Source organism: Felis catus, chromosome D1, assembly GCF_018350175.1.
Source record: "Felis catus isolate Fca126 chromosome D1, F.catus_Fca126_mat1.0, whole genome shotgun sequence".
NCBI classification, from domain to species: domain Eukaryota; kingdom Metazoa; phylum Chordata; class Mammalia; order Carnivora; family Felidae; genus Felis; species Felis catus.
The window spans coordinates 114,491,199-114,518,980 of NC_058377.1; the positions used below are offsets into that span (position 1 = coordinate 114,491,199).

Below are 27,782 nucleotides of genomic sequence, written 5' to 3' on the forward strand. Positions count from 1 at the left end.
ACACACTCGTGCACGCCCACTGAGCCCAGCGTCAGTGTGATGGGGAACCTGAAGCTTTGTGGGAAAAAGATGGAGCCTTTGCGTGTGGTGGTTCCTTCACCACACGAGGCCTGCTGGGTAGATAAATGTGTCCTGAGGCCCAGGGCAGGGCCGCGCGGGACTCCTCCCCTCCCCCACCCTCTGAATGGATAAGCGTTCTCCCCCAGCCCCCAACAGCCAGAGGCAGCAGGAACCCCCCTGAAGAAGGTGCCCCGCCCACCGTCTGCCCAGTCCGCCCCACGGCTGTGGTGTGCGCCCTCTGGGACCCAGTCTGCCCCCGCCCTGTTCCTGGGTTTCATGGACAGGCTTAAAAATCACACAGAGTCTGCAAGGTGCAAAATGCTCCAGATGTATTTATGAAACGAGTTGGCCATTTCCCGAGGCCCAGGGCCGAGGTAGGGGTGAGGCTCTGCCTCCCGGTGGCCAGCCGAATGGCCGGGCACCACATCCAAGTGGCCGTCATTGATAAGACCCTTCCGTGATGCTTCCGTCCGGGGAAAAGCAGACTGGACCCGTGGCCAGAGGAGCCCCGCCCGCCCAGGTCCCTCAGGGCCGTCACACTTCCAAGGGCCGTGGACCCTGCGGACGGAAGAGCGGGGCGGGCAGTGCATCCTGATCTCGGGCCGCCTGGACCGAGGTCCCACCGGCCTTGGAGCTGGGGCTACGGGGAACGGGACCCTTATCGCTGGGTCCCGGAGGGAGGTGGCCGGGAGCTCCGAGGGCTGCTGGACCCCCTCCTCCAGCCCGTGTGCCCCGTCTCCTGGCTCTGCTCCTCGTCACTCTGCAAGGGCCCCGACTCCTTCGAATGGCTTAGGTTGTCACGGGGGCCGCACTGCTGCCCCACACAGCCGCACTCCTTCACCAGGGTGTAGCCGAAGGTTCGGCTGGAGCCGTCCTTGCAGCGCAGGGTCACTGTCGTCGGCGACACCCGCAGCTCCCTGCAGCAGCTGCAGTTCCGCTCTATGGTGTTGGCCTCCAGCGAGTACCTGTGGGCAGGGCCCGCTCAGCACCCGGCGCCACGCCCGGAGCCCCCCGCAGGCCCCGGGGCCCCACGTGCCCATCCCGGAATCCCCCGGTGGACTCCGGGCCGGCAGCGTGCCACCGCTGACCTGTGGGCACGCCGCCAAGGGGGCCACTGTGTCCGCGGCCTCAGTAGTAAACAGAACAGCCTGATTCCATCGGCCTCCGAAGGCCTGGCCCCAGCCACCACCCCCCCGCACCCCCCGCAGCGTCAGGACCCCACCGCCTGCCCCCTGCCCCCCCCCCCGCCCCCCGGTCCTGCCTTCCCCTCCGGCCCGGGCGCCCGGCACAGCCAGTCCTGGGGACGCTGCCCTGCGGAAACTGGTCTCTGCCTGGCGGAGTCGGGGCTCACGTACTTGGCACTGCTGTCCCCGCAGTTGCCCTGGCAGTAGGCCACCCTCATGGGCCGCGGGGACCTGCAATCTCCATGCACGATGACCTCACGCTTGTAGTATACCGCACAGGCCGACTCTGCGGGCGACACGGGAGGCGGGGGCGCGGCTCAGGCCTGGATGGCTCCCCGGCCCCCCCCACCCCCCCACCCCCGGTGGGCAGGATCGACCACCCCCCGCAGACGCTCGCACTCACGGTTCCGAGGTTGGGGCGGGGGACAGGCGAGACAGCAGCCGTCCTCGCTCAGCTGGGCCTGGGCCTGTGCCGACAGAGGGGCTGCTTGAGCGCTGGAGCGGCCAGCCCGGAAGCAGGGGGTCACACGGCAGTGGACAGTGCCCCACGCAGGCAGGGGGCACCCCTGTGGGTGCTGCAGGGGGCCCACCGCGCCTCCCCGCCCCCACCCCAGGCGAATCTTGCCGTGGCCTCCCGTGGGCCCGCAGCGTGCCAGGCGGGGCCGTGTGTCCCCGGAGCTCACCGCAGGGCAGTTGAGTGGGGGACACGCCTTCTTTCTGGTCACCACCACGAGCCCATCCCGGTGCTTCTCACACTCGTGGGTCACACACGGGTTCGTGGGGTCTGGCCAGGACTGGCCGGGCTGCGAGGAAGAGGCACCAGCAGGGTGAGCGGGCAGGGGAGGTCCGTCTGCCCGTCTACATGTCTGCCTCCCAGCCTGTGGGCTTCCGGAGCCCCCCTCTGCCCGGGGGCCCCGGTGCGCCAAACCCTGCCGTCCCTGTGCGCCTCACAGCTGCTCTGTCCAGGCCGGGGTGAGGCCCGGCCTGCCTGGGGCTCCTGCGAGGGGCGTGCTGGCTCTGTCCCTCCCGGGACTCACCCCCCGGCCCTGGGCCCCCCCCCAGCCGGGCCCTGCAGCCGCGACTCACGTAGAAGATGCGGGTGGAACTGTCACTGGCGTTCACGACACAGGCCTGCTGCACACACAGGCCACAGCACTGCCCACTCTGCTCCTGATACTCGAAGCCCTGCAGGGAGGGGTGGATAGGGCGGGGTGAAAATGGAGCCCGAGCCCGGGCGCTGGCTTTCCCGGGGTGGACGCAGGCACTCACCGCGGGGCAGTGGGTGTTGCAAATCTGGGTCTCACAGCTGATGACGACCGTGTCCAACTGGGGACTGCTGGACACCTCACACCTGCACGTTTCGCACAGACTGGAGGAGACCACGGAGCCGGGCTGGGGAGGGTCAGGGTGGCCAGTGTTGGTGAGCTCAGACCGGGCCCCGGGCCCCTGCCTTCCCGGCCCCCCTGCCCCAGGCCCGGCCCCCCGCCAGGCAGACCGGTCCCCCTGGGTGACTCTGGGTGGGCGAGGGGAGCCCCAGGCCCTTGCCTCCGTGGGCAGTGGTCCCCGGAGAGCTCACGGCTGCCCTGCGGCCACCCGAGCCAGCAGGGGTCCTGGCCCAGGCTCGGGAGGAGCCGGCAGGGGCAGGGGCGGAGAGCGCTCAGTGTCCCGTGTGCCCCGGGGGTCCGGACCTCCATCTGCTCCTTACCTGGTACAAGGTGCCGTTAACGCTGCAGACGTCCCAGCCTGTGCAAGAGGAGAGCAGCCTCACGGAGCCACCCTGACCTCCCGCCCTCCCGCCACCCTGTCCGCACGGGCAGTCGCCCGGCCCCGGGGCCCCCGGCCGCGGTGGTCCAGCTGTGGCTTCATCCAGCTTTACCCCGAGCCACGGAGAACCCCGAGAGAGGCTGGGCCCCCCACCCGCAGCGCGCAACACAGCCCGGAGAAAAGACACTCACTGCAGTTCTGGCTGGGGCAGCAGGCCCCCTCCGTATAGGTCACGACCGGGTGGGAGCCCTCGGGACAGGCCACGGGCTCGGGGCAGTAGCTGGTGTCACAGGCTGCAGTGGGCAGGACGGAGGTGCTCGGGGGCCTGCGTCCGGCTCTGCGCCAGCTCCCACCCCCACCCGGGGGTGATCCCCAGGGGTCTTCGGGAGCGCCGGCCACCCGGTGGGCAGGTGGTGGGTCCCCCAGGTGCCAGCGTCCCCCCAAGTGCCGGCGCCACGGCACCCTCGTGGGCAGGCGCCCCGGTGCTTTCGGCCGAAGCCGACCCGGAAGGCATGGGGGGCGGCAGCCCGGACTCACCGCAGTTGTACTGGGGGCAGCACTGGCCGGCCTGCGGGGCTGCAGGCACAGGCACGAAGCCGGGCAGGGGGCAGGCTGGGGGCAGGGGGCAGGGCTGCCTGTGACAGCTCATTGTCAGCGTGCTGCTCTCACAGGTGCACTGCTGGCAGTCCACGCTGATGGTGTGGCCGGGCTGCAGGAGGAGGCACGTGTGAGCCCAGGGCTGTGGGGTCAGTCACCTGCCTGTCCAGGGACGGCTGCAGCCAGACCAGGCGGTTCTGGGAGCCCACCGATGAGGGCCACCGGGGGAACCCCGGGGGAAGGGGGCTTCGAGAGTGCAGGGCGGTGGCCGCAGGGGCAGGAGATGGGGTGGGAGGTGCCATGTGGGTGACCTCACGGTGTCCAAGTGGAGCAGGAGGGGGTCCCAGCGGGGGACAGGGCAGGGCCACCCCCGGGGGTGGGCACCCCCACATCGAAGCCTCCCAGATCTTGCCGGAGAAGCCTGGGCCCCTCCCTGCCCCTCATCTGAAACTCTGGCGCCGACAGGAAGCCCTGCCCCACCCCCAGCGTGGCGCACTCACCTCCACAGCCTCCCCGTGGGGGCCCAGGCACCCTGGAGGGAGAGAGAGTGAGGTCAGCGGTGGGCGGCAGCAGCCCCCAGCCCTTCGGGGGCAGGAGCCACGTCGGGGGGGGGCCCCCGGGCCCTGGCTGGGAAGTGCAGATCCGGGAGGGCGGTTGGTCCTGGCACTCGCTCGGGCGGAAGGTGCACCTGCCAGCCCCAAGCCCCACCCCCACCCGCCACCCCCCACCGTGGGGACGTACTGTGGCAGTCCGCAGGCACGCAGACTGGAGAGCTCATGCTGAAACGCGTCATGTTCTCTGGACAGAAGCAGCCTTCTGTGATGGGGACAGTGTCCACAAGAGCCCTGTAGGGACAGCAGAGGGCCGGCCTGGTCCCGGTGCTCTCCAGGGCAGGGGAAGGCGGGGCCGGGGTCCCCGGGGGTGGGTCTAGGAGGGAGAGGCGGGTGCATACACGAGGCTGGTGTTGTCACTCCCATAGCAGTATGAGGGCTTGGACGGGCCACACGGCAGGTACACCTTGTCAGCAGGGCAGGTGAACGCTGTGAGGAGGGAGAGGACACCTGAGGCCGAGGGCCCCGGCCCCGAGCCAACTCATCCCCAGGCGTCCGCCGGGGGCTCTGCAGCCCGGAAGTGGGGCCCCGCCGGCCCCGCCCCTGCGTGCACGGCCCTGCCACCCCTGTGCTCTAGGCCCTGAGTCCCCAATCTGGGTGCTCCTCCCTTCCTTCCAGGAGCCGAGTGCAGTCTGCCCTGGGGTCAACCATCCCCCCTCCCCCTCCTCCTCCTCCCCCAGCTCCTCCCCGCTCCTCCCCACCCCCCCCACCCCGCTCCGGGAAGTCCAGCCACTGGCCGTCCGGCCCCTGGCCACACGCTGGCACCGGCCGATGCCGCTCGGAGGGCACTCACAGCACGTGTGGTTGGTGTGGTGCCTCCAGTCGATGCATATGCCTCGGGAGGCGCAGAGGGACGCATACAGCTCCAGGCTAGAGCACAGCACGTTGGAGTCGTTCAGGTGGCAGTGGTCGAAGGTGCAGCCTTGGTAGAATGCCAGCGGGGGGATCAGAGGGTGGCACAGCTCGAAGACCCTGCGGCCGGGAGCACCGGGTCGTGGGGCAGCTCGGGCCTGCCCGGGTCTGCGTGCCCCGGGGAGGGCGGCCGGCTGCCCCACGGCTCTTTCTGTCTCGAGGTCTCCCCTGGGCTGGAAAGCCAGGTGGCGCCCGGGGTCATGACGCAGGCCCGGACCCACGGCCGGCCCTGGCGGACCCACAGCGACCCTCTTCCCCCCGGGGGGCCCCCGTAGGCCCACTCTGCGCCCCCACATCTCACTCGCTCAGAATCAGCTGGCAGATCGGTGAAGGCAGGCAGGGGGCGGGCGAGGGCGTGGGCCCGACTGCAGTGGGCTTCGGGGGTGGCCCATGGCAGGGCGGCTGGTGGGGCGTCGTCACCTTCCAGTGGCCGGACATATCAGAGCAGGAGGGCACCACGGTGCCCCCGGGGAGACGGCACTCATCCTTCTTGTCATTGGTGCAGGTGCCTGGGGCCAGGGAGGCGGGGGAGGCTGACTGGGGCCAGTAGAGCCCCCCCCCCCCACCACCACCTGCCCGAGCGCGCAGCGTCCCCGAGCTGGGGGCGGGGCCCTGGCGCTCAGCGCGGCACTCGATGGCCTGGCTGAGAGACCTGAGCCTTTGAGCTTCCAACACACCCCCCACCGAGACACCGGGCAGTCCCCCTGGGGGACGGGCAGGTGCGAGCCTCAGGTGTAGGGCACACGGCCAGGCCCCCCGCCCCGCGAGCTGCTGACCCGCACCCGCTGGGAGCCGCTGGAAAGCAGAACCGCCTACAGGCTCGGTGTCCTGAGGCAGTTTCGGCCCCGGCCGAGAATGGGTCCTCCGGGGTGGGGGGGACTCGGCCAAGGCGACCCTTCCCGCATCAGGCGCTCCCAGCTACAGGCACGGAGGGGAGAAAGGGCCCGGCGTGGGCAGAGCCCGGCGGGGACAGGCACTCACCGCACTGCCCCTCGGTGTTGTTGGCGAACTTGCTGAAAGGCAGCTCCACCGAGAAGATGAGGCCGGAGAACATGACCTGGACGCCGAGCTCGGGGATGGTCAGGTACATCTTGATGCCGATCTGGGAGACGCTCACGCCGTCCTTCTGGAAGCCGGGCTTGACCACTTTGTCGTTGAAGATGATCTAGACGCGCGTGGCGGGCCAAGGAGAGGAGCGAATGAGGGGCGCCCCCGGCCGGCCCCGGTCCGCGTGGGGCTGCCCGGGGCGGGGCTCCCCACCTCGTTGGTCATCACCCCGAGCACGGGCTTGCGGGTCAGCACGACGCGGTCCTGCCGGTACTCGACGATGATGGACTGCGGGCAGGAGAGCCCGTCCTCCGCCCCGCAGAAGTAGTTGTCGATGAGCACGCGGAAGTGGCCGTACACGGGTAGGATCTGCTGCACCAGCACGTACGTGCAGTTGTCCAGGAATGTGTAGTAGGTGCCGTCGAAGGTGATGTAGTGGGGGTCGCCCCAGCCGCTGCACACACCTGCGGGCACGCGGCGGCCTTACGCGGGGCCCCCTCCCACCCCCCCGCCCCGCGGGCTCTGGGGCTCAGTCAGGGTTCCACCCGGCACCGTCCGTCCCCTGCCCTGCCGTCCGGAAGGCCTTCCCAGCGTCTGACCCAGGTCCCTCCCTCCCCCTCAGCCTGGCCCCCGGCTCACACTGGCACCGGTAGTGCGGGCAGCAGCTGTCGGGGTCGACCACCTTCACGGGCGGGTAGCCGTTGGCGCACGTCGGCCGCTGCACCTGCGGGCACGGCCGCGGCTGCAGGGTGATGACGCCGTTGCCCTCGCAGGTGGCCTGAGAGCAGTTGGGCATGGCCCAGGTCTCGCCTTTCTGTGGAGGAAAGACCCCAGGTTTGTGGCGCCGGGCTCCCCTGAGAGAGGAGCCGCGGGAGGGGGCCGGGCTGGCGAGGGGGGCTCTCCGGGGGGCGGAGGTGGTCCCCCGCCACCCCGTTCCTCACACGTGGCCTCCACTCCCGGAGCTCCGCCCGACCCTTCACGCCCTCCCTGGCTGCCCGGCGCCCCCCAGGGCCTGGACCACCCGCTTGGGTGCCCGGTCGTCCGCAGCCAGCCGAGCCTCCACCCCAGGCCACGCGCTCCCGGCTGCCGGGCCGGGACCCGCCCCCGGCAGTGACCAGAACCGGCCACTTCCCCGCCTGCCTGCTTCGGCCCGAGGCCACGGACTTTCCCACTCAGCCGAGCTGCAGAGACGCTGAGGGTCCCTGCGCCAGCCTGTGCGGTGGGCGGGGAGGGGGGAGTTACCCTTCTTGGGGGGACCGCGTTTGGGCACCCCTGCGCGGTGACGGGCGCGGAGGCTGAAGGGGAGGACCCGGCCGGGGAGGTGGTCGGGACGGGAGGTGTTGTGCCGCTGGCACAGGTGTAGTGCGTCCTGACCACGTGGCAGTCCAGGCTGCACGTGGCATAATAGCAGTGGCCGTCGAGGTCGGTCCGGTTGTAAATGATGGATCCTGGCAGACAAGCGGACAGGCGGATGTCAGCGGGGCCATGCTGGGGGGCGGGGAGAGGCACGGTGCGGACTGGCCCCTGCAGGGTGGCGGTCCGCCCCGAGGGCTGACTTGGTAGGAGGCCCTCCTGCCCAGAAACGAACGGGATGAATCCTAGAGGACGGCTCACTGCCGCCTCGGGGACAACACGTGGCTCAGTCACGGGGACAAAGGACCCCTCCCTCTCCCTCACAGTGGCCGGGGCAGCACACACCTGCGCGGTAGAGCTTGTCAGACACGCTGCAGTAACATGTCGTGGTGGACACCACGGAGGTCGGTTCTGGAGGGGACGAGGGCTTGGCATAAGGCGTCACAGAAGTATGAGGGCACCACTCCGGGGGCTCACAGCACAGCACGCGGACCTCGTAGTTGCACATCCCGACCTCGCCACTCTGGTCCCGGTTCCGGCACATCAGGTCCTTGCTGATGTTGCACTCTACCACCCGGCCCAGCGTCTCGATGCTGACCTCGGGGTGGCTCTCGACCCGGCACTCCAGCCGCGTGATGTACTCGGGCCGGCGACAGATTTTCCCTCCCCTTCTGACGATGTTGCCGAGGGTGTCCGCGTCTCCTCCGTGGGGCCCCGGGGACGGGAAGTCCACGTCGAACCACTTGGTCCACCTGCACTGTGGCTGGCAGGGGATGGTCACGGGTGTGAAGTGGGTTGTTTCAGTTTTGAGAACAGGGCTTGTGCTGATTGTAGGACCAGAGGTTGTGCTGCGTTTGGGCTCAGAGGTTGGGCTGGTTTCTGTCACCGAGGTTGGGCTGGTCTCTGTCACCGAGGTTGGGCTGGTCTCTGTCACCGAGGTTGAGCTGGTTTCTGTCACCGAGGTTGGCCTGGTTTTTGTCACCGAGGTTGGGCTGGTCTCTGTCACCGAGGTTGAGCTGGTTTCTGTCACCGAGGTTGGCCTGGTTTTTGTCACTGAGGTTGATCTGGTCTCTGTCACCGAGGTTGGGCTGGTCTCTGTCACCGAGGTTGGGCTGGTCTCTGTCACCGAGGTTGAGCTGGTCTCTGTCACCGAGGTTGGGCTGGTCTCTGTCACCGAGGTTGAGCTGGTCTCTGTCACCGAGGTTGGGCTGGTCTCTGTCACCGAGGTTGGGCTGGTTTCTGTCACCGAGGTTGGCCTGGTTTTTGTCACTGAGGTTGAGCTGGTCTCTGTCACCGAGGTTGGGCTGGTCTCTGTCACCGAGGTTGGGCTGGTCTCTGTCACCGAGGTTGAGCTGGTCTCTGTCACCGAGGTTGGGCTGGTCTCTGTCACCGAGGTTGGGCTGGTTTCTGTCACCGAGGTTGGCCTGGTTTTTGTCACTGAGGTTGATCTGGTCTCTGTCACCGAGGTTGGGCTGGTCTCTGTCACCGAGGTTGGGCTGGTCTCTGTCACCGAGGTTGAGCTGGTCTCTGTCACCGAGGTTGGGCTGGTCTCTGTCACCGAGGTTGGGCTGGTTTCTGTCACCGAGGTTGGCCTGGTTTTTGTCACTGAGGTTGAGCTGGTCTCTGTCACCGAGGTTGGGCTGGTCTCTGTCACCGAGGTTGAGCTGGTCTCTGTCACCGAGGTTGGGCTGGTTTCCATCACCGAGGTCAAGCTGGTCTCTGTCACCGAGGTTGGGCTGGTCTCTGTCACCAAGGTCGAGCTGGTTTCTGTCACTGAGGTTGGCCTGGTTTTTGTCACTGAGGTTGAGCTGGTTTCTGTCACCAAAGTTGGCCTGGTTTCTGTCACCGAGATTGAGCTGGTTTCTGTCACCGAGATTGAGCTGGTTTCTGTCACCGAGGTTGAGCTGGTTTCCGTCACGGAGGTTGGGCTGGTTGCTGTCACCGAGGTCAAGCTGGTTTCTGTCACCGAGGTCGGGCTGGTTTCTGTCACTGAGGTTGGGCTGGTTTCTGTCACCGAGGTTGGCCTGGTTTTTGTCACCGAGGTTGGCCTGGTTTCTGTCACCGAGGTTGGCCTGGTTTTTGTCACCAAGGTTGGGCTGGTTTCTGTCACCGAGGTTGGCCTGGTTTTTGTCACCGAGGTTGGCCTGGTCTCTGTCACCGAGGTTGGCCTGGTCTCTGTCACCGAGGTTGAGCTGGTTTCTGTCACCGAGGTTGGCCTGGTTTTTGTCACCGAGGTTGGGCTGGTCTCTGTCACCGAGGTTGAGCTGGTCTCTGTCACCGAGGTTGGGCTGGTCTCTGTCACCGAGGTTGAGCTGGTTTCTGTCACCGAGGTTGGCCTGGTTTTTGTCAACGAGGTTGGGTTGGTTTCTGTCACCGAGGTTGGCCTGGTTTTTGTCACCAAGGTTGGGCTGGTTTCTGTCACCGAGGTTGAGCTGGTCTCTGTCACCGAGGTTGAGCTGGTCTCTGTCACTGAGGTTGGGCTGGTCTCTGTCACCGAGGTTGAGCTGGTCTCTGTCACCGAGGTTGGCCTGGTTTTTGTCACTGAGGTTGGGCTGGTTTCTGTCACCGAGGTTGAGCTGGTTTCTGTCACTGAGGTTGAGCTGGTTTCTGTCACCGAAGTTGGCCTGGTTTCTGTCACTGAGATTGAGCTGGTTTCTGTCACTGAGGTTGAGCTGGTTTCTGTCACCGAAGTTGGCCTGGTTTCTGTCACTGAGATTGAGCTGGTTTCTGTCACCAAGGTTGAGCTGGTTTCCATCACCGAGGTTGGCCTGGTTTCTGTTACCGAGGTTGAGCTGATTTCTGTCACCGAGGTCGAGCTGGTTTCTGTCACCGAGGTTGGGCTGGTTTCTGTCACCGTGGTTGGCCTGGTTTCTGTCACCGAGGTTGGGCTGGTTTTTGTCACCGAGGTTTGGCTGGTTTCTGTCACTGAGGTTGGCCTGGTTTCTGTCACCGACGTTGAGCTGATCTCTGTCACTGAGGTTGAGCTGGTTTCTGTCACCGAGGTTGGGCTGGTCTCTGTCACCGAGGTTGAGCTGGTTTCTGTCACCGAGGTTGGCCTGGTTTCTGTCACCGAGGTTGGGCTGGTCTCTGTCACCGAGGTTGGCCTGGTCTCTGTCACCGAGGTTGGCCTGGTTTCTGTTATGGAGGTTGAGCTGGTTTCTGTCACCGAGGTTGAGCTGGTTGTTGTCACCGAGGTTGGCCTGGTTTCTGTCACCGAGGTTGGCCTGGTCTCTGTCACCGAGGTTGGCCTGGTCTCTGTCACCGAGGTTGGCCTGGTTTCTGTTACGGAGGTTGAGCTGGTTTCTGTCACCGAGGTTGAACTGGTTTCTGTCACCGAGGTTGGGCTGGTTTCTGTCACCGAGGTTGAGCTGGTTTTCGGCACGGAGGTTGAGCTGGATGTCACCAGGTGGGAGGTGGTTTCAGTTAGCCTGGTGGTGCTAACGCTTGAAGTGTGAGGTACTCTGTCAGTTTTGTGGGTAGAGCAGTGCTCCGGGGGCTCACAGCACAGCACGCGCACCTCGTAGTTGAGGCACATCCCGATGTCACCACCCTGGTCCCGGTTCCGGCACACCAGGCCCTTGCTGATGTTGCACTCTACCACCTGGCCCAGCGTCTCGATGCTGACCTCGGGGTGGCTCTCGGCCCGGCACTCCAGCCGCGTGATGTACTCAGGCCGGCGACAGATTTTCTCTCTCCTTCTGACGATGTTGCCGAAGGTTTCCGCATCTCCTCCGTGGGGCCCAGGGGACGGGAAGTCCACGTCGAACCACTTGGTCCACGTGCACTGTGGCTGGCAGGGGATGGTCACGGCTGGGGAGACTGAGTGTGTGCCGGTTGTGATGCTGGTTGTGGGGTACGCGTGCACGGAACTGGCGGTGCTGTGCCGTGTGGGAGACGAGAGGATTCCGGTGGTCCAGGTAAGCTGTGTCTGGGTCCCGGGTTCCTCTCGGGTGGAATACGTGGTCTCAGACATCACAGGGTGTGTGGTGCTTCTGCACACATCCACCAGCTCGCAGCACTCGATCCGGATTTCGTAGTTATAACAGATCGGCGGCAACTGGTTCCTGTTGAGGCATAACAGCCCAAGGCTCTTGTCACAGATCAAGTCCTGCCCCAGCTCCTCCAGTGGGATGTTTGGGAAGAACTGTGCCCTACACTCCACGTTGCTGGGCTTTTCACAGAATTTATGTCCTTTGACTCTCAAGTCATGAAAAGTGTCGAAATCTCCACCGTTTATGCCAGGACCAGGGTAGCTGCTGTCGAACCATTGGGTCCAGTTGCACAACTTTTGTAAACAAGGTTCAGGTGTCGTTGAAACTGGCGTTGGCATCGGGGTCAACGGAGTGTTTTTCACAGTTGTAGTGGTCCCTGGGACAGGTGTAGGGGTACTTGGGACAGGTGTAGAGGTACTTGTGGTGGTTTTAGTGGTCCCTGGGACAGGAGTAGAGGTACTCGGGGTGGTTGTAGTGGTCCCTGGGACAGGAGTAGGGGTACTTGGGACAGGTGTAGAGGTACTACTCAGGGTGGTTGTAGTGGTCCCTGGGACAGGAGTAGAGGTACTCGGGGTGGTTGTAGTGGTCCCTGGGACAGGAGTAGAGGTACTCGGGGTGGTTGTAGTGGTCCCTGGGACAGGAGTAGAGGTACTCGGGGTGGTTGTAGTGGTCCCTGGGACAGGAGTAGAGGTACTCGGGGTGGTTGTAGTGGTCCCTGGGACAGGTGTAGACGTACTCGGGGTGGTTGTAGTGGTCCCTGGGACAGGAGTAGAGGTACTCGGGGTGGTTGTAGTGGTCCGTGGAACAGGAGTAGAGGTACTCGGGGTGGTTGTAGTGGTCCCTGGGACAGGTGTAGACGTACTCGGGGTGGTTGTAGTGGTCCCTGGGACAGGTGTAGGGGTACTTGGGACAGGAGTAGAGGTACTCGGGATGGTTGTAGTGGTCCCTGGGACAGGTGTAGACGTACTCGGGGTGGTTGTAGTGGTCCCTGGGACAGGTGTAGGGGTACTTGGGACAGGAGTAGAGGTACTCGGGGTGGTTGTAGTGGTCCCTGGGACAGGAGTAGAGGTACTCGGGGTGGTTGTAGTGGTCCCTGGGACAGGAGTAGAGGTACTCGGGGTGGTTGTAGTGGTCCGTGGAACAGGAGTAGAGGTACTCGGGGTGGTTGTAGTGGTCCCTGGGACAGGTGTAGACGTACTCGGGGTGGTTGTAGTGGTCCCTGGGACAGGTGTAGGGGTACTTGGGGTAGGTGTAGGGGTACTTGGGGTGGTTGTAGTGGTCCCTGGGACAGGTGTAGACGTACTCAGGGTGGTTGTAGTGGTCCCTGGGACAGGAGTAGAGGTACTCGGGGTGGTTGTAGTGGTCCCTGGGACAGGAGTAGAGGTACTCGGGGTGGTTGTAGTGGTCCCTGGGACAGGAGTAGAGGTACTTGTGGTGGTTTTGGTGGTCCCTGGGACAGGAGTAGAGGTACTCGGGGTGGTTGTAGTGGTCCCTGGGACAGGAGTAGAGGTACTTGTGGTGGTTTTGGTGGTCCCTGGGACAGGAGTAGAGGTACTCGGGGTGGTTGTAGTGGTCCCTGGGACAGGAGTAGAGGTACTCAGGGTGGTTGTAGTGGTCCCTGGGACAGGTGTAGAGGTACTCGGGGTGGTTGTAGTGGTCCCTGGGACAGGTGTAGGGGTACTTGGGGTAGGTGTAGGGGTACTTGGGGTGGTTGTAGTGGTCCCTGGGACAGGTGTAGACGTACTCGGGGTGGTTGTAGTGGTCCCTGGGACAGGTGTAGAGGTACTCGGGGTGGTTGTAGTGGTCCCTGGGACAGGAGTAGAGGTACTCGGGGTGGTTGTAGTGGTCCCTGGGACAGGAGTAGAGGTACTCGGGGTGGTTGTAGTGGTCCCTGGGACAGGTGTAGACGTACTCGGGGTGGTTGTAGTGGTCCCTGGGACAGGTGTAGAGGTACTCGGGGTGGTTGTAGTGGTCCCTGGGACAGGAGTAGAGGTACTCGGGGTGGTTGTAGTGGTCCCTGGGACAGGAGTAGAGGTACTCGGGGTGGTTGTAGTGGTCCCTGGGACAGGAGTAGAGGTACTCGGGGTGGTTGTAGTGGTCCCTGGGACAGGTGTAGACGTACTCGGGGTGGTTGTAGTGGTCCCTGGGACAGGTGTAGGGGTACTTGGGACAGGAGTAGAGGTACTCGGGATGGTTGTAGTGGTCCCTGGGACAGGTGTAGACGTACTCGGGGTGGTTGTAGTGGTCCCTGGGACAGGTGTAGGGGTACTTGGGACAGGAGTAGAGGTACTCGGGGTGGTTGTAGTGGTCCCTGGGACAGGAGTAGAGGTACTCGGGGTGGTTGTAGTGGTCCCTGGGACAGGAGTAGAGGTACTCGGGGTGGTTGTAGTGGTCCGTGGAACAGGAGTAGAGGTACTCGGGGTGGTTGTAGTGGTCCCTGGGACAGGTGTAGACGTACTCGGGGTGGTTGTAGTGGTCCCTGGGACAGGTGTAGGGGTACTTGGGACAGGAGTAGAGGTACTTGGGGTGGTTGTAGTGGTCCCTGGGACAGGTGTGGTGGTCTGGGTTTGGCCGCCAGAGGTAGGGCAGGTACGGGGGAAGCAGCACTGGACCCTGATCTGGTAGTTGTGGCAGAGCCCCGAAGCCTGCTTGCGGTTGTAACAGGTCAGCCCCTGCGCTGGGCTGCACTCCACGTGCTGCCCCAGGACCTGGATCGGCACCTCGGGGGCGTCCTCAGCCCGACACTCCACCCTCTTCGGCGTCAGGCAGACCTGGTGCCCGTGGGCAAGGAGGTTCTCCAGTGTGTCGAAGTCACCGCTGTCGATGCCCCGTCCTGGGTGACTGACGTCCAGCCACGGTGACCACCGGCAATCTTCCCCACAGGCCTGGCGGGACCAGGGAGGGCTCGTCGGAGGACCAGAGGTCGTGCCCGGGGTGGAGGACGGGGCACCGCTCCGAGTGCTGGGCCGCACCGTGCTCTTGGCAGGGCTGTGGCACGTGTGGGCCGGACGTGTTGAGCTCACGACTGAGGGCAGAAGAGAAGGCGGGAGGGCTAAGTCTCTTAGGCTCCCCGAGGCACCCTGTCACCCCTTGTCCCCGTCCCCTTGCCGGTCAGCTGCCTTGCACGTCTCACCGTGTCAGTCTGCGTGACCGTCCCCCCCTGTGATGGGAGCTTGGGAAACACAGGGACCGAGTTCCCGGGACACACCCGGCACAGGGCATGTGTGGAGCCCACAGCAGTTGAATAAATAGGTGAATCGATCTCGTTTACACCCTGAGCAGAATTTGCACTCTTTCGGGAAGGTCCGCTAGGGCTCTAAGGACGACCCCCTTAAGAGGGAGAGGAGCTGGGCTACCTGACCCTCGGTGTGGCCTAAGACAGGCGGGTGGCAATGATGGGGCAAGGACTCCCCAGGGGTGCTCCCGGTGGCCCTTCCCTCCAAAGGCCTGCCTGAGGTCCCCTGTCAGAGCCCTACCCCGTGCCAGGGGCCCCAGCCCTGACGGCACAGCTGAGGACGCCGTTCCCGCCCGGCACGCTGGACGAGCGGGCCCTTCCTGGCTGCAGAGATGACGAGTGTCCGGCCCCCGGTCCCCTCCTGGATTCCCGGCACGAGGGGCGGCCCCGCCTTACCGAGCGGGGGTGTGGAGAAGGAGAAGGTGGTTGGTGGCGTGGGGGTGGTGGGGCTGCAGGGGTAGACCCTCCTGTCGATGGTGCCATTGGCCGAGCAGCGGGCGGAGATGCAGCCCCCCGTGCCGTCGGTCGTGTGGTAGATGACGTCCCCCGGGCGGAAGCGCCGCCCGTCATAGGTGCAGACACAGGCTGTGAGGAGGAGGGGGTGCCGGGCACGTGAGGGGAGGGGGGGCGGGCGGGGACCTGGAGACCCCAGACCCGAGGAAGGCCGCCGGCCGCTCACCCTCTGTGTCGTAGGCGCACTGCACCCCACTCTCGCTGCAGACGCTGGCGACGGGAGGAAGAAGGTGAGTCTGGGGCGAGGGCATCGCCGCGGTGCCGGAGCCGGCCCTCAGCCCCGGCCACTGGGCACGGAGGCCGAGGTCGCACCCTCTCAGGGAGCCCCTTCCAGTCAGTGACCACTGGGGGCCGGCGTCGCTCCCCACTGACCGCCCGACGGCCACCTCCCGTTCGGGGCATCTGCTCCGGCGGCCTTGGGGCGGCCTCGTGACTCGGCGTCACCCCCTCCCGCTCCTCTCCCCTCCCCTCAACGCCTCAGGCTGCGGCCCCCCGTCCGTCCCGCAGGGCGAGGGTCGAGCCCCACACGCTCCTTGCCCCTCTGGTCAAGGACTCACCAGGACTGGCAGTTCCTGTCAGACGGCACCGTCTCCCCCGGCCGGTATGACTTGCCTTGGACGCGGCAGGGCGGCGGTGGCGGGGGCGTGGGGCACGTGGCCACACACTGCATCTGGTCCTCGTCGAAGATGGGGGCTTCTGGCGGGCACTTGGGGTAGCAGCCTGCAGCCCAGAGAGGCCTGAGTCCCAGCCGACCGCCTGCCCGACCGCCCCACCCCCACCGCCTTGGCTCAGTCCCCAGCTCGAGGCCGCACCCACAGCGGCACCTCCGGGGGTTGGGACCCCAGGGCCCCAGGACAGACCCCGCCATGACCCCAGGACCCCAGGCGGCCCCTCTGGCCAGCAGGGCAGCAGCGCACCTTCCAGGCCCGGCAGGTCGGTCAGGCAGCGGCCGCTCGGGTTCCGGCAGGTCCTCATGCAGGGCGGGCCGCACGGCTGGTAGTGCCACTCGCACTGGCCCTCGCGGTTGTAGTAGTCGCAGAACAAGGCTGCAGGTGAGGGGGCCGACTCAGCGGGCCGGCTCCGGCCAGAGCGAGCCACCAGCGGCCCCAGGCGGGGCGCCGCCCTGGCAACGACGGCCTCCAGGGGCACCCGGCGGCCGGCCGGGCTCCCCCTGCACCCCAACCTTCGACCAAGCCCCATCCCTCTCCTGTACCTCCCGCATGGGGCCTCGGGGGGTGTGGGCCCCAAATGCCCGTGACCGGACGCAGCCGCGGGTCCCCTGGCTCCTCGGGGGTGCCGCCTGTCAGGGTGGGGGACTCCGGCCGGAGCGGCTGCCCACTACACTCCCCTCCGGCCAGGTTCTAAGCGGGCGGGGTGGGGGAGCAGGGCTCTACTGACCCCTCTGGGTTCCAGAACATTCTCCCGTCTGACCATCGGTGACACCCCTCCCCATTTCACGTTCCTTTCCGACACCCGCCGCCCCCCTGCGCGGGCGACCAGCCTTAACCGTGCAGTGTGTCCCTCCCTGGGGTGGGGGCCCGCCCTGCCCCGACGACACATCCCGTGAACTCACGGCAGATGTCCGGGGTCCGCCAGGACACGCACACGCCCACGTCGTGGCAGGCCTGGGCGTAGGCAGCCACGGCCGTGCAGAGACACTCACAGTCGCCCCCGGAGTCACAGGCACACGCATCGCCCACGCAGGCCTCATAGTACTTGGCGGGCTCCACCTGGCAGGGGAGAGAGGCTTCGGATTCAGGGCTGAATTCCCTGGGGCTGCTGGGAGTCAGGCCCCGGGCGTGGCCGGACCTGGGCCATCTCCCCCGCAGCTCAGGGACAGCAGATTCGTGGTCCCGCGGGGCGGACCGCGGGCTGGTCCAAAAGGTGGAAGGCGATGCCAGCCCCACTTCTGTCCCTTCCTCCCCAGGCGCCCCGGGAGCACCCACATACGTGGGCGTGGCAGGCGGCGAAGGTGGCGCTGTTGAGGACACTGCACTGCTTCTGGGCCCAGGACCTGCGGTGCGGGTTGGCGGCGCAGGCGTCCCTGGGGGCCGGGGCGTCGGCGCAGGACGGGGAGAATTTCCAGCTGTTGCCAAACTCCAGGGCGTTGCCCACCACGGACTGGCTCCGCGTGGTGAAGTCATTGACGGCGTTGTCGTCAAAGTTCCCGCACAGCCCGCAGACCCGGCCCTGCACACGAGGGGGCTCAGGACACAGGCTGCAAGGGCCAGAGCCCCTGTCCCTGCCTCCTGTGCCCCCGTTCCTTTCCCCCCGGGGCTGCATGTCCCCAGGACACCTTGGGGGGGAGGGTAGCGCTGTGCCTCCGGGCACGGCCCCACTTAGCGCTCGGGGCCACGGGGTGTCCCTCCTATAGGAAAGGGGTCCCCCAAAGACTGGCTCAGATCACCGGGGACCCGTGAGCATGGCGTCACGTGGAAATAGGGCCTCCGCAGGTGGAGGTCCAGCTAGCACGGACGCATCCTGGCTGAGGACACAGGGCCTGGTGTCCTCGTAGGACTGGGACGTTTGGGCACAGACACACAGAGCAAAGACAGTAACGTGAGGTTGCAGGCAGAGGTCGGAGGGTCGCCTGGGGCCCCAGAGGCCGGAGGAGGCCGGAGGGATCCTCCCCCCGAGCGTCCAGGGGCGCGTCCTGGGACCGCAGCCTGGAGGGAGTTTCAGCTCTGGGAGAAGGGGCCACAGCGCTCAGTGGACACAGGCGGACCTCCTACCTGCCGCCTCCCTGGAGGCCCGGCGGCTGAATCCCTCCTCTGTCCGTCTGTGTGTGTCCCCCACCCCACAGCCGTCCCAGCCGGCCCTCGTTCTGGGCCGTCCTGGGGTGGGGGCCCACCTTGAACTCGGGGCTGAGTTTGAGGAAGATGCTGGTCTTCCTGTCCCACAGCAGCACCAGGCCGACCTCGGTGTCCACCACCAGGTAGATGCCCATCTGGCGGATGGAGTAGGGGGCCTCCTGCCCCACGCCCTTCTGGATCACCTCCACTTTGCCGCCACTCAGCTTCAGCTCGTAGCTCTGCGGGGGGGGGGGGGGGAGAAGCGGTCCCTCAGGCCCGTCCCCGCTCACCTTCCAAGAGTTCCCCGGGGCCTCTGAGCGGCTGCCCCCGTCCCCACCCGGCCCCCCACTCACCCCCAGGAAGAGCTTGAGGTCCTTGGAGCAGGTGACGCCCGTGGTCCCGCAGGGGACGTTCTCCGTGACGACTCGGAAGGTCCCGTTGGCGGTGCTGTTCCCACCACAGTGGTCCTGGGGACAGGTGGAGGCCGACGCGGCAGTTGGGGTGGGGGGGTGGGGGCCGGGACGGCCTGGGCAGCTTGCAGGGGGCGGGGGCGGGGGGCGGGGGGCGGGGACCGTGTACCTGAAGCAGTGTGTACGCGCAGTCGCCGCTGAAGCTGTAGCTCCGCCCATCGAAGGTGATGTAGTGGCCGTCCCCATACACCGTGCAGGTGGCCAGGCAGGGCTCACGTGTGCACTGCCACATCCTGCTTTTACAGGTGCTGAGGGAGGGGGGGGGGACAGTCAGGCCGCAGCGGGGCCGGCCCGGCCGGGGTGGGGTCCCAGGGCCCCGCCTACCAAGTGTTGCAGCCCACCCGGATGGTCTGGCCGGGCAGGTAGCTGGCCTCGTCGTGCACGCAGGGACAGTCCTCCACGGCGACACAGCCGCCTTCACCGTCGGCCACCAGCCCGTCGGGGCACACGCAGCCGGGCTCGCACCGGGGGCTGTACTGTGGGGCACAACACACAGGTCAGGGGGCCGGGGGTGATGGCGGAGGTGACAGCAGAGGGCACCCCCGCCACGGCCTGCAGGGGGCCCGGACAGCGTTCGGGCAGGGGTCTTCCTGGGCCCAGCCTGAGAGGGCCACGCGGCGGGTGCCCACGAGGGGTCCCTGGGGGCGTGGGGAACACTCACACACTCCATGTCCAAGGTGAGGCAGCTCTTCTGACAGCCGGCCCCGGCGGCCCCCGGCGTGGCATTGCGACAGTCGACGTAGACCATGGGCGGGGTGCAGACTGGGGAGGCAGGGGCCGTTGAGGGGCCCCCAGCCGCCACCCGCCAGGCTGACTCTGAGTTTCCCAGCAGCCGGGGCTGTGCCACCCCGAGGCCTGACCGGCCGGGTGCTGCGTGGGCGCGAGAGTGAGGCCTGCTCCCACCCCCTCGCCACCCCCTCCCCGAGCCCAGAGGGCACAGACCAGGCCTGACGCAGAAACGTGTCAGCCCCCCACCAGCCACGCTGACCCAAAATGAGAGCCCCTCCCTCCCGCTCTCAGGGCTCACCTGGGGCAGGAGTGTGGCCTCCGATGCAGCTCAGCAAGCCTTGCGTGCAAGTGCTGGGAGGAGAGGGCGGTCAGAGGGCACCCCCCCCCCCCACCTCAGCCGCCCTGCTCCCCAGGCCCAGCCGGCAGGGGCTCTCACCAGATGGCCCCACGCTCGTGCAGCGACTCCCCGTTGGGGACCACGGAGCCCTCGTGGTAGCAGGGACAGCTGCTGGCCGGCACACACTTGCCCACTTCGTCCATGAAGGTGCCTTGGGGGCAGGCGCAGCCGTCCACGGGGACAAAGCGGATGCCGCAGGTGACGTCCTCGTGACTCCGGGCCCGGCAGGTGGGCTGACAGGAGCTGATGTGGTACTGGTAGGTCAGCGACTTCGGGCAGGTGGCCATGGGCTTCGCTGCAGGATGCCGGGAAGGGGGCGGCGCTCAGCGCAGGGCGGAGGTCGCCACCCGGTCCCCGGCCACCCCCCGCTGCCCTGCCCACCCCGGGCCTGCTCCAGCCGCGGGTCCCCAGCCAGCACGGGAGCCCCACGCAGGGAGAGCCACGGGGCGTGTATTCCTGCATCGGGGGACCCTCGGGGACACTCACTGCACACGCCGTCCCTCCAGCCTCTGAGCAGCACCCCCTTGGCGGCACAGGCGCGCACGTAGGAGGACAGGGCCGCACACAGACAGTCCTCGCTCTTCTGACAGTTGCACGTGTCGAACATGCAGTTCTGGGGACGGGGCCGTGGTCACCCACACTCAGCGAGCATCCCCACGCTGCCCCCCGCCTCCTCTGGGGCCCCTCCTTGAGCTGGCGCCGGGGGCCCCCACACCCCCGGCAGACCCCCTCCAGGTGGGAGCTGGAAGGACTACGGCCCCTGATCTCCGTAGCCAGCGGAGCCGGGCTAGCCGGGGCCAGAGGGGACGGGCCAGGGGGAGGCCGTTACCGAGTGGTAAGTGCCGGGGCTCACGGCAGCGTGGCACTGGGCGAAGGGGCCGTGGGGGTCCTTCAGTCGGGAGCACCAATGCTGAGCGTACTTCTCTGTGGACGGAGGAGCGGGGAGGTCAGCTGGGGTCACACAGAAGCGCCTTCCGCAGAGGACGGCGCCTGGAGCGGGCAGGCTCCTGGCTCCTTCCGAGCGCCCGTCTGTGGCCCACAGGCACACCGAGGGCCGCCTCCACCACCCCCACAACACCCTGTTCCTTTCCTTCCGGAAGTTACCACGGCCACTGGGGAGTTTGCCTGTGAACCACCTGAATCGCTCCTTCGGGGCCAGAGTGGACCTCCGTGGCCAGGGGCGGGGGAGGGGTGTCACCGGCACCCAGGGGGCCCTGGGGCCACATGGATCCACGTACCGTTCTCCACGCTGAGGGAGCAGGGGTCCTCGAAGCTGTTCTTGACGTTGGGGCAGGCGGCCTGGGTCTTCCAGGTGTTGGCGAAGGCGGCGGCCGTGCCCTCCACCACGCCGCTGAGGGTCCGGAAGTCATCGGCCTGGTTCTGGTTGAAGTTCCCGCACAGGCCTGGGGCAGGGGGGCAGCATGAGGCCCCGAGAGCCCCAGCCGCCGAGGGCGGGCTCCGGCCCCCAGGGCAGGCGGCCCCTCTTACCGCAGGTCAGCCCGCGGAGCTCGGGCGCCAGCCTCAGGAACACCTGCATGGTGGGCACCAGCTGGACGTCCAGCTGCAGACCCAGGTTGGTCTGGGCGATGATGAAGAAGGTTGAGGGTCTGAAGAGCGTGACGTTGGCTGTGGACACAGGGGACAAGGTCTCAGTGGGGTGTGAGCAGCGGCACCCTCAGGGGGCCAGGGCCGGCGCCCTCACCTGCTGAGACGGGCATCTGGGTGTAGATCTGGTTCACAAACACCTCCCCGCTGGCCTTGACCACGATGACCTGGGAGCAGTACACAGCAGGGTCAGGGCAAGTCGGGGCTCTGCCAGCGCCCCAAGTGGCCCCAGAGGCCCTGAAGTGCCCCTGCGAGACCCCTGCCCATGGAGGCCACAGGCTCCCACAAAGAGGGGCCGATGGCCCCGTGCTCAGCTTGTCTGCGTGTCCTTCAAGGACTGCATTTTCTCAGTCACGTAAAAACACAAGTGACTTTATAAAATACGGACGTTGCCTTCAATGCACGAGCTACCGGACGTGCCCTGGTCCCTCCGTGAGCTGCTCCATCTGAGGACCGTCACTCAGAGATCTGTGGGGTGGGAGGGTCCCCGGGCCATGCCCCCTGGCCACTCGCCGCCCACACGGGGATCGAGGGCTTGGGCAGAGGTCACTTGCCACGAGGGACACAGATTCCCCCCAACCCACGTCTGCTCTCACTATGCCCCCCCACCAGCCCCCACCCGGGTCTGCCCTCACCGTGCGCCCCCCCCCAGGCCCCCCGGATCTGCTCTCACCGTGTGCCCCCCGTCCAGGCTCAAGGTCAGGCTCTTCAGGCAAGTCTCACTGTCCGTCAGGCCGCACCTGCGCAACTCCGCCAGCACAGTGAAGGCGCTGCTGTCACAGGGCTGCAGACACGAGTGCTCACACTCTGCCCAGGGACCCCAGCCCCCTGCGTCCCCCCCCCCCCCGCCTGGCTCCCTATGGGGCTGGTACCAGGAGCCGGGGCATTTTCCCAGGGTGGCCTCAGAGGCAGCCGCTGCACGCAGCCCAGGCAGGGGCTCCCGTGTGACAGCCGCTCTGTCCCAGCGAGGACCCCGGGGCCCGTACCTTGGCCAACACGTAGCTGCAGTCTCCGTGCACTGTGTACTGCCTCTCATCGAACGTGGAGAAGTGGGCGCCCCCCAGCACTGAGCAGGTGCCAGGACATGGCACCTCCTGGCAGCTCCACCGGCCGCTGGAGCAGGTGCTGGGTGCGGGTAGAGACCACGTGAGCGCGGCCCCCGGGAGCACCCAGCCCCTCCCTCCTCACCGGCAGGTGGACAAGGGTCTTGCCCAGGCCTGCCCGCATCACTGCACAGCCCGGGGCCCCTCGGCGTCTGTGCGGAGAGCCACTGGCCAGTGCCCAGGGCCCCACGTGAGGGATGACACCCAGCACTTGGGCCCTGGCCTCTGAGGGGCCATCCCAGGACGCGTCTGGGGTGATGGACAGGAGGGCAGGGGCCTGGGTCCTACCAGTTGGCACAGTCTGTGGAGTAGACAGCCCCCGGAGCATAGGTGGCCCCGTTGTACACGCAGGCGCACTGGGGTGCGGGGATGCAGCCTGTCTGGCCGATGTCGTCGAACACCGTCCCTGTAGAAGCAGGTGGCCACCGCGTGAGCATGTGGAGGAGACCAGCCCTCCGCCCCAGGCTGCCCTGCCCTTCGGGGGCCCTTCAGATCCGAGGGTCCAGAACGCCTCTGTGATTCTCGGGGGGCAGGCGGGGGTGGGGGCCCCTCTCACCCTCGGGGCAGAAGCAGCCGGCCATGCAGTGGTCCTCGCAGAGCTGGGAGTGCTCCGGGTTGGAGCAGGTGTCCGCACAGGGCGAGCCGCACTCGCGGTACTGCATGTTGAGGGGGCACGTCTGGGCTGCAGGGTAGAGGACGGGGGCGGGGGGTGGCGGTGGTCACACCCTGCCCCCACCTCTGGACCGAGGCAGGGCAGCACGGTGACGGGGCTGGGGCCGGCCGGGGCACTCACGGCACAGGTCGGGGCCGCGCCAGTCCAGGGGCCGCCCCCCGGCGTGGGCGCACTGGCGGGAGTACTCGGCGACCGTATGGCAGACGCAGCTGGTCGGCGCGGCGTGCTCGCACAGGCAGAGGTCTTGCCGGCAGGCCTGCACGTAGCTGCTGGCGTCCACCAGGGCGTTGCAGCCCCGGAAGGGCCAGCTGCTCAGGATCTCCTCACAGATGCCCTGGGGCCGAGCCGGGAGGCCGTGCTGAGTCCAGGCCCCGGAGTCTCCTCTGGACTCACAGCCCACCCCCCCAGCCCGGCCCCCGCCGCCACTCCCTCCAGGACTTACGGTGTCCAGTGAGCAAGTCAGCGGGGGCACAGGTGCAGGGTCCTGACACTGCTCCGTGGGGCCGTGCAACTTCTGCAGATTCCCGAACTCGATGGGGGTCAGCTTGACACCTGCGGGGAGCACAAGCCGTCCCCCAGGTTGCCCGCGGCGTCCCGGCTGCCCCTGCTCCCCCACCCACACCGCTGGGTTAGGCAGTGGCCACAAGGGACATTCAGGGTGTCTGAAGACTGGGGAAACAGCCAAGGCTCTGGGGCTTGCAGGCCGAGGGCGGAGGCCTATTGACTGAGGCTCTCCAAGCCCAGGGCCGGCCTGTAGTCCAGAGGGCTGGAGAGTGACCCCGACCTCCCCCCTGCCCCCCCCCCAGCCAAGCCTGCGCTGGGCCTGCCGGGCCAGGGCCACCGGACGCATGGGCAGGCTCGTTCCCTCACGGCCAGAAGCATCTATGAGTGAGCCTTAAGTGGGGCTCCACGGGCCTGGCGAAGGGGACCTGGGGGCCGGGGACCCCGGCTCGTGCGGGTCCCACTTCTTGGCGGCGAAGTCCGGAGGCCCGAGCAACAGTGACGGGGCCTGATGGGAGGTGGGACTCTGGTCTCAGGTGAGGAGGGAGCGTGGTTACACATCCACTTCCCAGAGCAGCCGCGCCGAGCACGGGCCCCCAGATGTGCCTCCGGGCACACGGCTGAGTGTGCGGGCAGGTGCGCCTGTGGGTGCTGGGATTGTGCAGGTGCGGGTGTGCGTGCACGTGCACACAAGTTGGAGACAAGGCGGCCTTCCAGGGAGCCCCGGGGAAGGGGCCCGGAGCAGACACATGGGACAGCCGTGGGGAGGGGCTCACCGTGGGAGAGGAACTCGTCGAAGACAGGCACACCGTTAAAGTCTCCACAGAGCCCGCAGGTCTGGTTCGAGTACTTGGCGTCCAGCTCCAGCTGGAAGGAGAAGGACATGTCAGCCACTGGCCCTGCCAGGGACGTCTCGGGACGGGAGGGACAGACAAGGTGTGGGACACTTCCAAGGAGGGGCTGTCAGGGACTGTGGACCAGCCCCCGGCCCCCACAATGCACAGCAGGGCTCTCTGTCCTGGAGGAGACACCCCACTCACGCGGGGTCTCCATCGGGGGGTGTAGATCCCAGCGCCCCCATAGCACCTGGGCTCCCTCCTCCCCCACCCTGTTGGGGACCTCCAACCTCTCTGACCTCCCCACCCACCCTTGCCCGGAGCACTTTCTTCCCTCCCTGGGAAGGCTGTTGGGCTGGAGACGCCCCCCCACCCCAGCCCTGGGCCCCGGCCTCACCAGGAGACTGTCGTCCTGGCTCCACATGAAGACCAGGCCCAGCCTGGCCACCACCTTCAGGTGGCTGCTGCTGTGCTCGATGATGACACCAGACTGGCTAAAAGGCAGCTGGATTCTGCGGAGAGAGGGCGCGGCTGAGGCGGCGAGGGGCGCGCAGGGGGCAGCGCGGTCCCCTGCGGTCACGCGTGGGACACGAGCACAGTGCCTGTGGACAGTGGCAGCAGGGGGAGTGGGGGAGACAGGGGAGTCTGCAGCCCTGGGGTCACAGGACCAGGAGGGGACCACTTCCAGGGGCAGGAAAAGAGCGCGGGGCCCCCGTGGGGGAGGGGCCGTGGGCCCCCGTCTCGGGGACAACCCTACGTCCCCCTCACAGCCCCCCAGACTCACGGGAGCCCGTTGACCTGGATGGAGCTCTTGGTCAACTCGATGACCATGCCATCCAGCTTCATGGTGACTCTGGCCAGCGTGGTGACATTGGACTCCAGGCCGCGGCGGACCTGGATGTTGAAGTCCTCGTAGGCGGCCCCGCAGTGCGCGGAGAGGACGTAGTTGCACAGGCCCGGGAAGCGGAAGACGTCCCCGTCGAAGGTCTTATAGTGGAAGTCGCCCCAGGTGCTGCACACCCGCCCGTTGTGCGCGGGGTTCAGGGCTGTGGGGAGCCAGGGCAGTCCTGAAGGGCGCCCCCATGCCCGCAAGTCCAGCACACTGCTGCCCGAGGGCCGGGCGTCCGGGGAGGAACCGCCTGGACCCAGACCCTCCTGGCGACCAGGGCCCTTTCCCAGCACTTCTCCCGGGTCCACCTGGGAAGCGGGACCCCGCCCAGCTGCCCCCTCCCAGCCCGGCCTCACAGGCCCTCCCTCACCTCGAACCACCGGCGCCGTCCTCAGAGGGGGGAGGATGGTCACGCCACGCAGCCGGTCGCCTGCGGGAGCAGGGGCAGGGTGACACAGCGCCCCCCACGCACATGGCTTCTGCTGGGTGTAGGCATCTCTGCCACCCACACAAGGCGACTGGAGGTGGCCTCTCCAAGGCTGTGGCCGCAAGGCGCCCCGGGGGGGCCGAGCTGCACGTACACTCGGGCAGCAAAGCCTCCTCCAGCGACAGCCTCCGCCGGGCCATCCCGAGGGGCCGGGAGCTCTCAGCCCTGCACTGTGTTCACACCTGGGACTTTCTTACGCCCAGAATCTCAAAAGTCAACCTTGGGCGCAGAGGCCAGGCGTGGATGAGCCTCCCGTGGGCCCAGTGCCGGGAAATGCAGGCAGATTGTCTGGGCTTTGGGGCCACACACCCAGAGTGGCAGCACAGAAATACCCGGAGAGGCCACCCCACCAGCCCCCACCCCCAGGCCACGAGGACGCATACGTGGATGAAATATCAGGGGTTACGGGGAGACAGCAGGATGTCGCCGTGAGCTCAGCGGGCCCCTGGCCCCGAGTGGGGCAGCCCTGACGGGGGTGGGGGGCCAACTCACCAGCGGGCCCCTGGGTGACAGGAAGGAGGTCCAGGTACTCGTGGCCATGTTCCACAGAGCCTACGGAGGAAGAGAGGGATGGGCGGGCAGAAGGGGCCAGAACAGGAGGGGGTTCTCTCTGTGCAGGGCTGGGGACGCTGGGAGGGTCTCTGTCCACACCGTCCACACCAGGTCCGGGCTGAGCCACGATCCTCTCTGAGCATTACCTCAGCCTGGCTCCCCAAGCCCTCGAGGGGGGGTTCCCCTGGCCCTGACAGGGTGTCCCCGGGAGCCCTGCGTTCACTGAGTATCTCCCCACTCTGCACAGCGGCCCGTGGAGGGTCCAACAGTAAAGCCAGCGGTCTGGAGGACAACTTGGAACAGACGGGGGAGTGTGGAGCTGAGTGGAGTGGGGCTGCACCGTAGAGGGGGTGCTCAGGGCCACCGCACGGGGGGCGGCTCAGCACAGGGGTGCACAGGGCAGGAGAGCTGAGGGCTGGCCGTGTCGGCCCCGAGGCCGCCCCAAGAACCTGGCGCGGCTTGGAAGGCCGATCTGTGAGGCCCTCAGAGGCCACGCCAGCGTGGCAGGAGGGGCCTGCCCCTGCAGGGGCCAGCTGCCCTCACCGGTAGGGACTGGCCCTCCACACAGCGGCAAGAGCCAAGGACTGAAGTGTATGGGCCACACGGGGCGCCGTGGCATGGTCCCCTCTGTGCTGAGTGCCTCGGGAACACGGGCCCCTGGCCCCTCCCGCACACTGCCACCCCACGCCCGGCCAGAACCCAGCTGGCCCCTGGGAAGTGGAGGCAGTGAGGTGCAGACCTGGGGGGAGGGGGCCTCAGAGGGTCTGTGAGTCCCTCCCCCCCACCGCCAGCATCCTCTCTGTGTGGACCTCACTATCACACCCTCGGCCCGAGGCTGAGGCTCCCGGAAAGCCCCCATAAGGCCCAGATGGGGAAGATGAGCGGGTAAACTGGGGGTGCATGGGGAGGGGGACCCAGGGATAGGAGGGCCGCTTCGCCAGGCCGGCCCAGGGGCCTGAGAACCCGCTCACCCCGGGGCCTGGGGGTGGGGGGGGGGGCAGAGGCAGTGACCAGCAGGGCAACACGGGTGGAGGAGTGAGTGGGCTGCAGGCCGCTGCCAGGGAAGGCAGGCGGGGGGCTCAGAGACGCTGGTTTCCTGCTTCCTCGCCTCAGGGGAGCAGCCCAGCCTCAGAGGCCCCACCCCCAACGTGGACCCCCGCAGTCCCCGAGGGTTCCTCCCCAACCCCACCAGCTGGGACCCCCGCAAGACGGCTCAGGGCCCGGGGCCGGGGGCCAGGCTGCCAGGGGCCAGGCTGCCGGGGGCCACTCACGGCCACACTCCACCCGCCCAGAGGCCCGGGCAAGGCGTCTGGGCGGCCTGCTGCCCTCCCGGCATGTGGGGGAAGCACCGGGATGCCAGGCCACGGCCAGGGCCAGCCTGGGAGAGCCGGTGAGTGGGCGCCTCACCTGTGTGCTGGGCCCAGGCCAGGGTGAGAGCCAGGGCCCAGAGCGGGGCCAGCTTCCTGCGGCCGACACCCAT

The 27,782-nt window shown here is 67.2% G+C and overlaps 1 protein-coding gene across 1 annotated transcript; it reads right to left on the minus strand.

The window, feature by feature from the left end:
* Positions 1 to 365: 365 nt before the first annotated feature.
* MUC5AC (mucin 5AC, oligomeric mucus/gel-forming) lies at positions 366 to 27,782 on the minus strand. Its single transcript, XM_045039740.1, has 54 exons — positions 27,703 to 27,782; positions 27,403 to 27,410; positions 26,243 to 26,302; positions 25,634 to 25,693; positions 25,159 to 25,420; positions 24,772 to 24,886; positions 24,315 to 24,405; positions 23,480 to 23,589; positions 23,158 to 23,371; positions 22,921 to 23,046; positions 22,653 to 22,770; positions 22,248 to 22,386; positions 21,935 to 22,045; positions 21,359 to 21,428; positions 21,145 to 21,282; positions 20,895 to 21,059; positions 20,486 to 20,580; positions 20,143 to 20,269; positions 19,696 to 19,951; positions 19,558 to 19,610; positions 19,192 to 19,292; positions 18,855 to 19,006; positions 18,640 to 18,778; positions 18,414 to 18,527; positions 18,120 to 18,299; positions 17,219 to 17,458; positions 16,842 to 16,998; positions 16,186 to 16,314; positions 15,826 to 15,988; positions 15,435 to 15,478; positions 15,152 to 15,340; positions 14,093 to 14,545; positions 13,076 to 13,369; positions 10,989 to 11,845; positions 9,951 to 10,013; positions 7,874 to 7,955; positions 7,418 to 7,623; positions 6,815 to 6,989; positions 6,389 to 6,639; positions 6,110 to 6,293; positions 5,430 to 5,637; positions 5,010 to 5,188; positions 4,558 to 4,645; positions 4,347 to 4,450; positions 4,106 to 4,137; positions 3,546 to 3,717; positions 3,200 to 3,301; positions 2,950 to 2,987; positions 2,514 to 2,636; positions 2,331 to 2,429; positions 1,928 to 2,047; positions 1,648 to 1,711; positions 1,416 to 1,530; positions 366 to 1,025 (listed from the first exon to the last, which is right to left on the minus strand). The coding sequence occupies exons 1-54, from the start codon at positions 27,780 to 27,782 to the stop codon at positions 719 to 721; spliced, it is 8,322 nt and encodes a 2,773-aa protein (XP_044895675.1). The 3' UTR covers positions 366 to 718.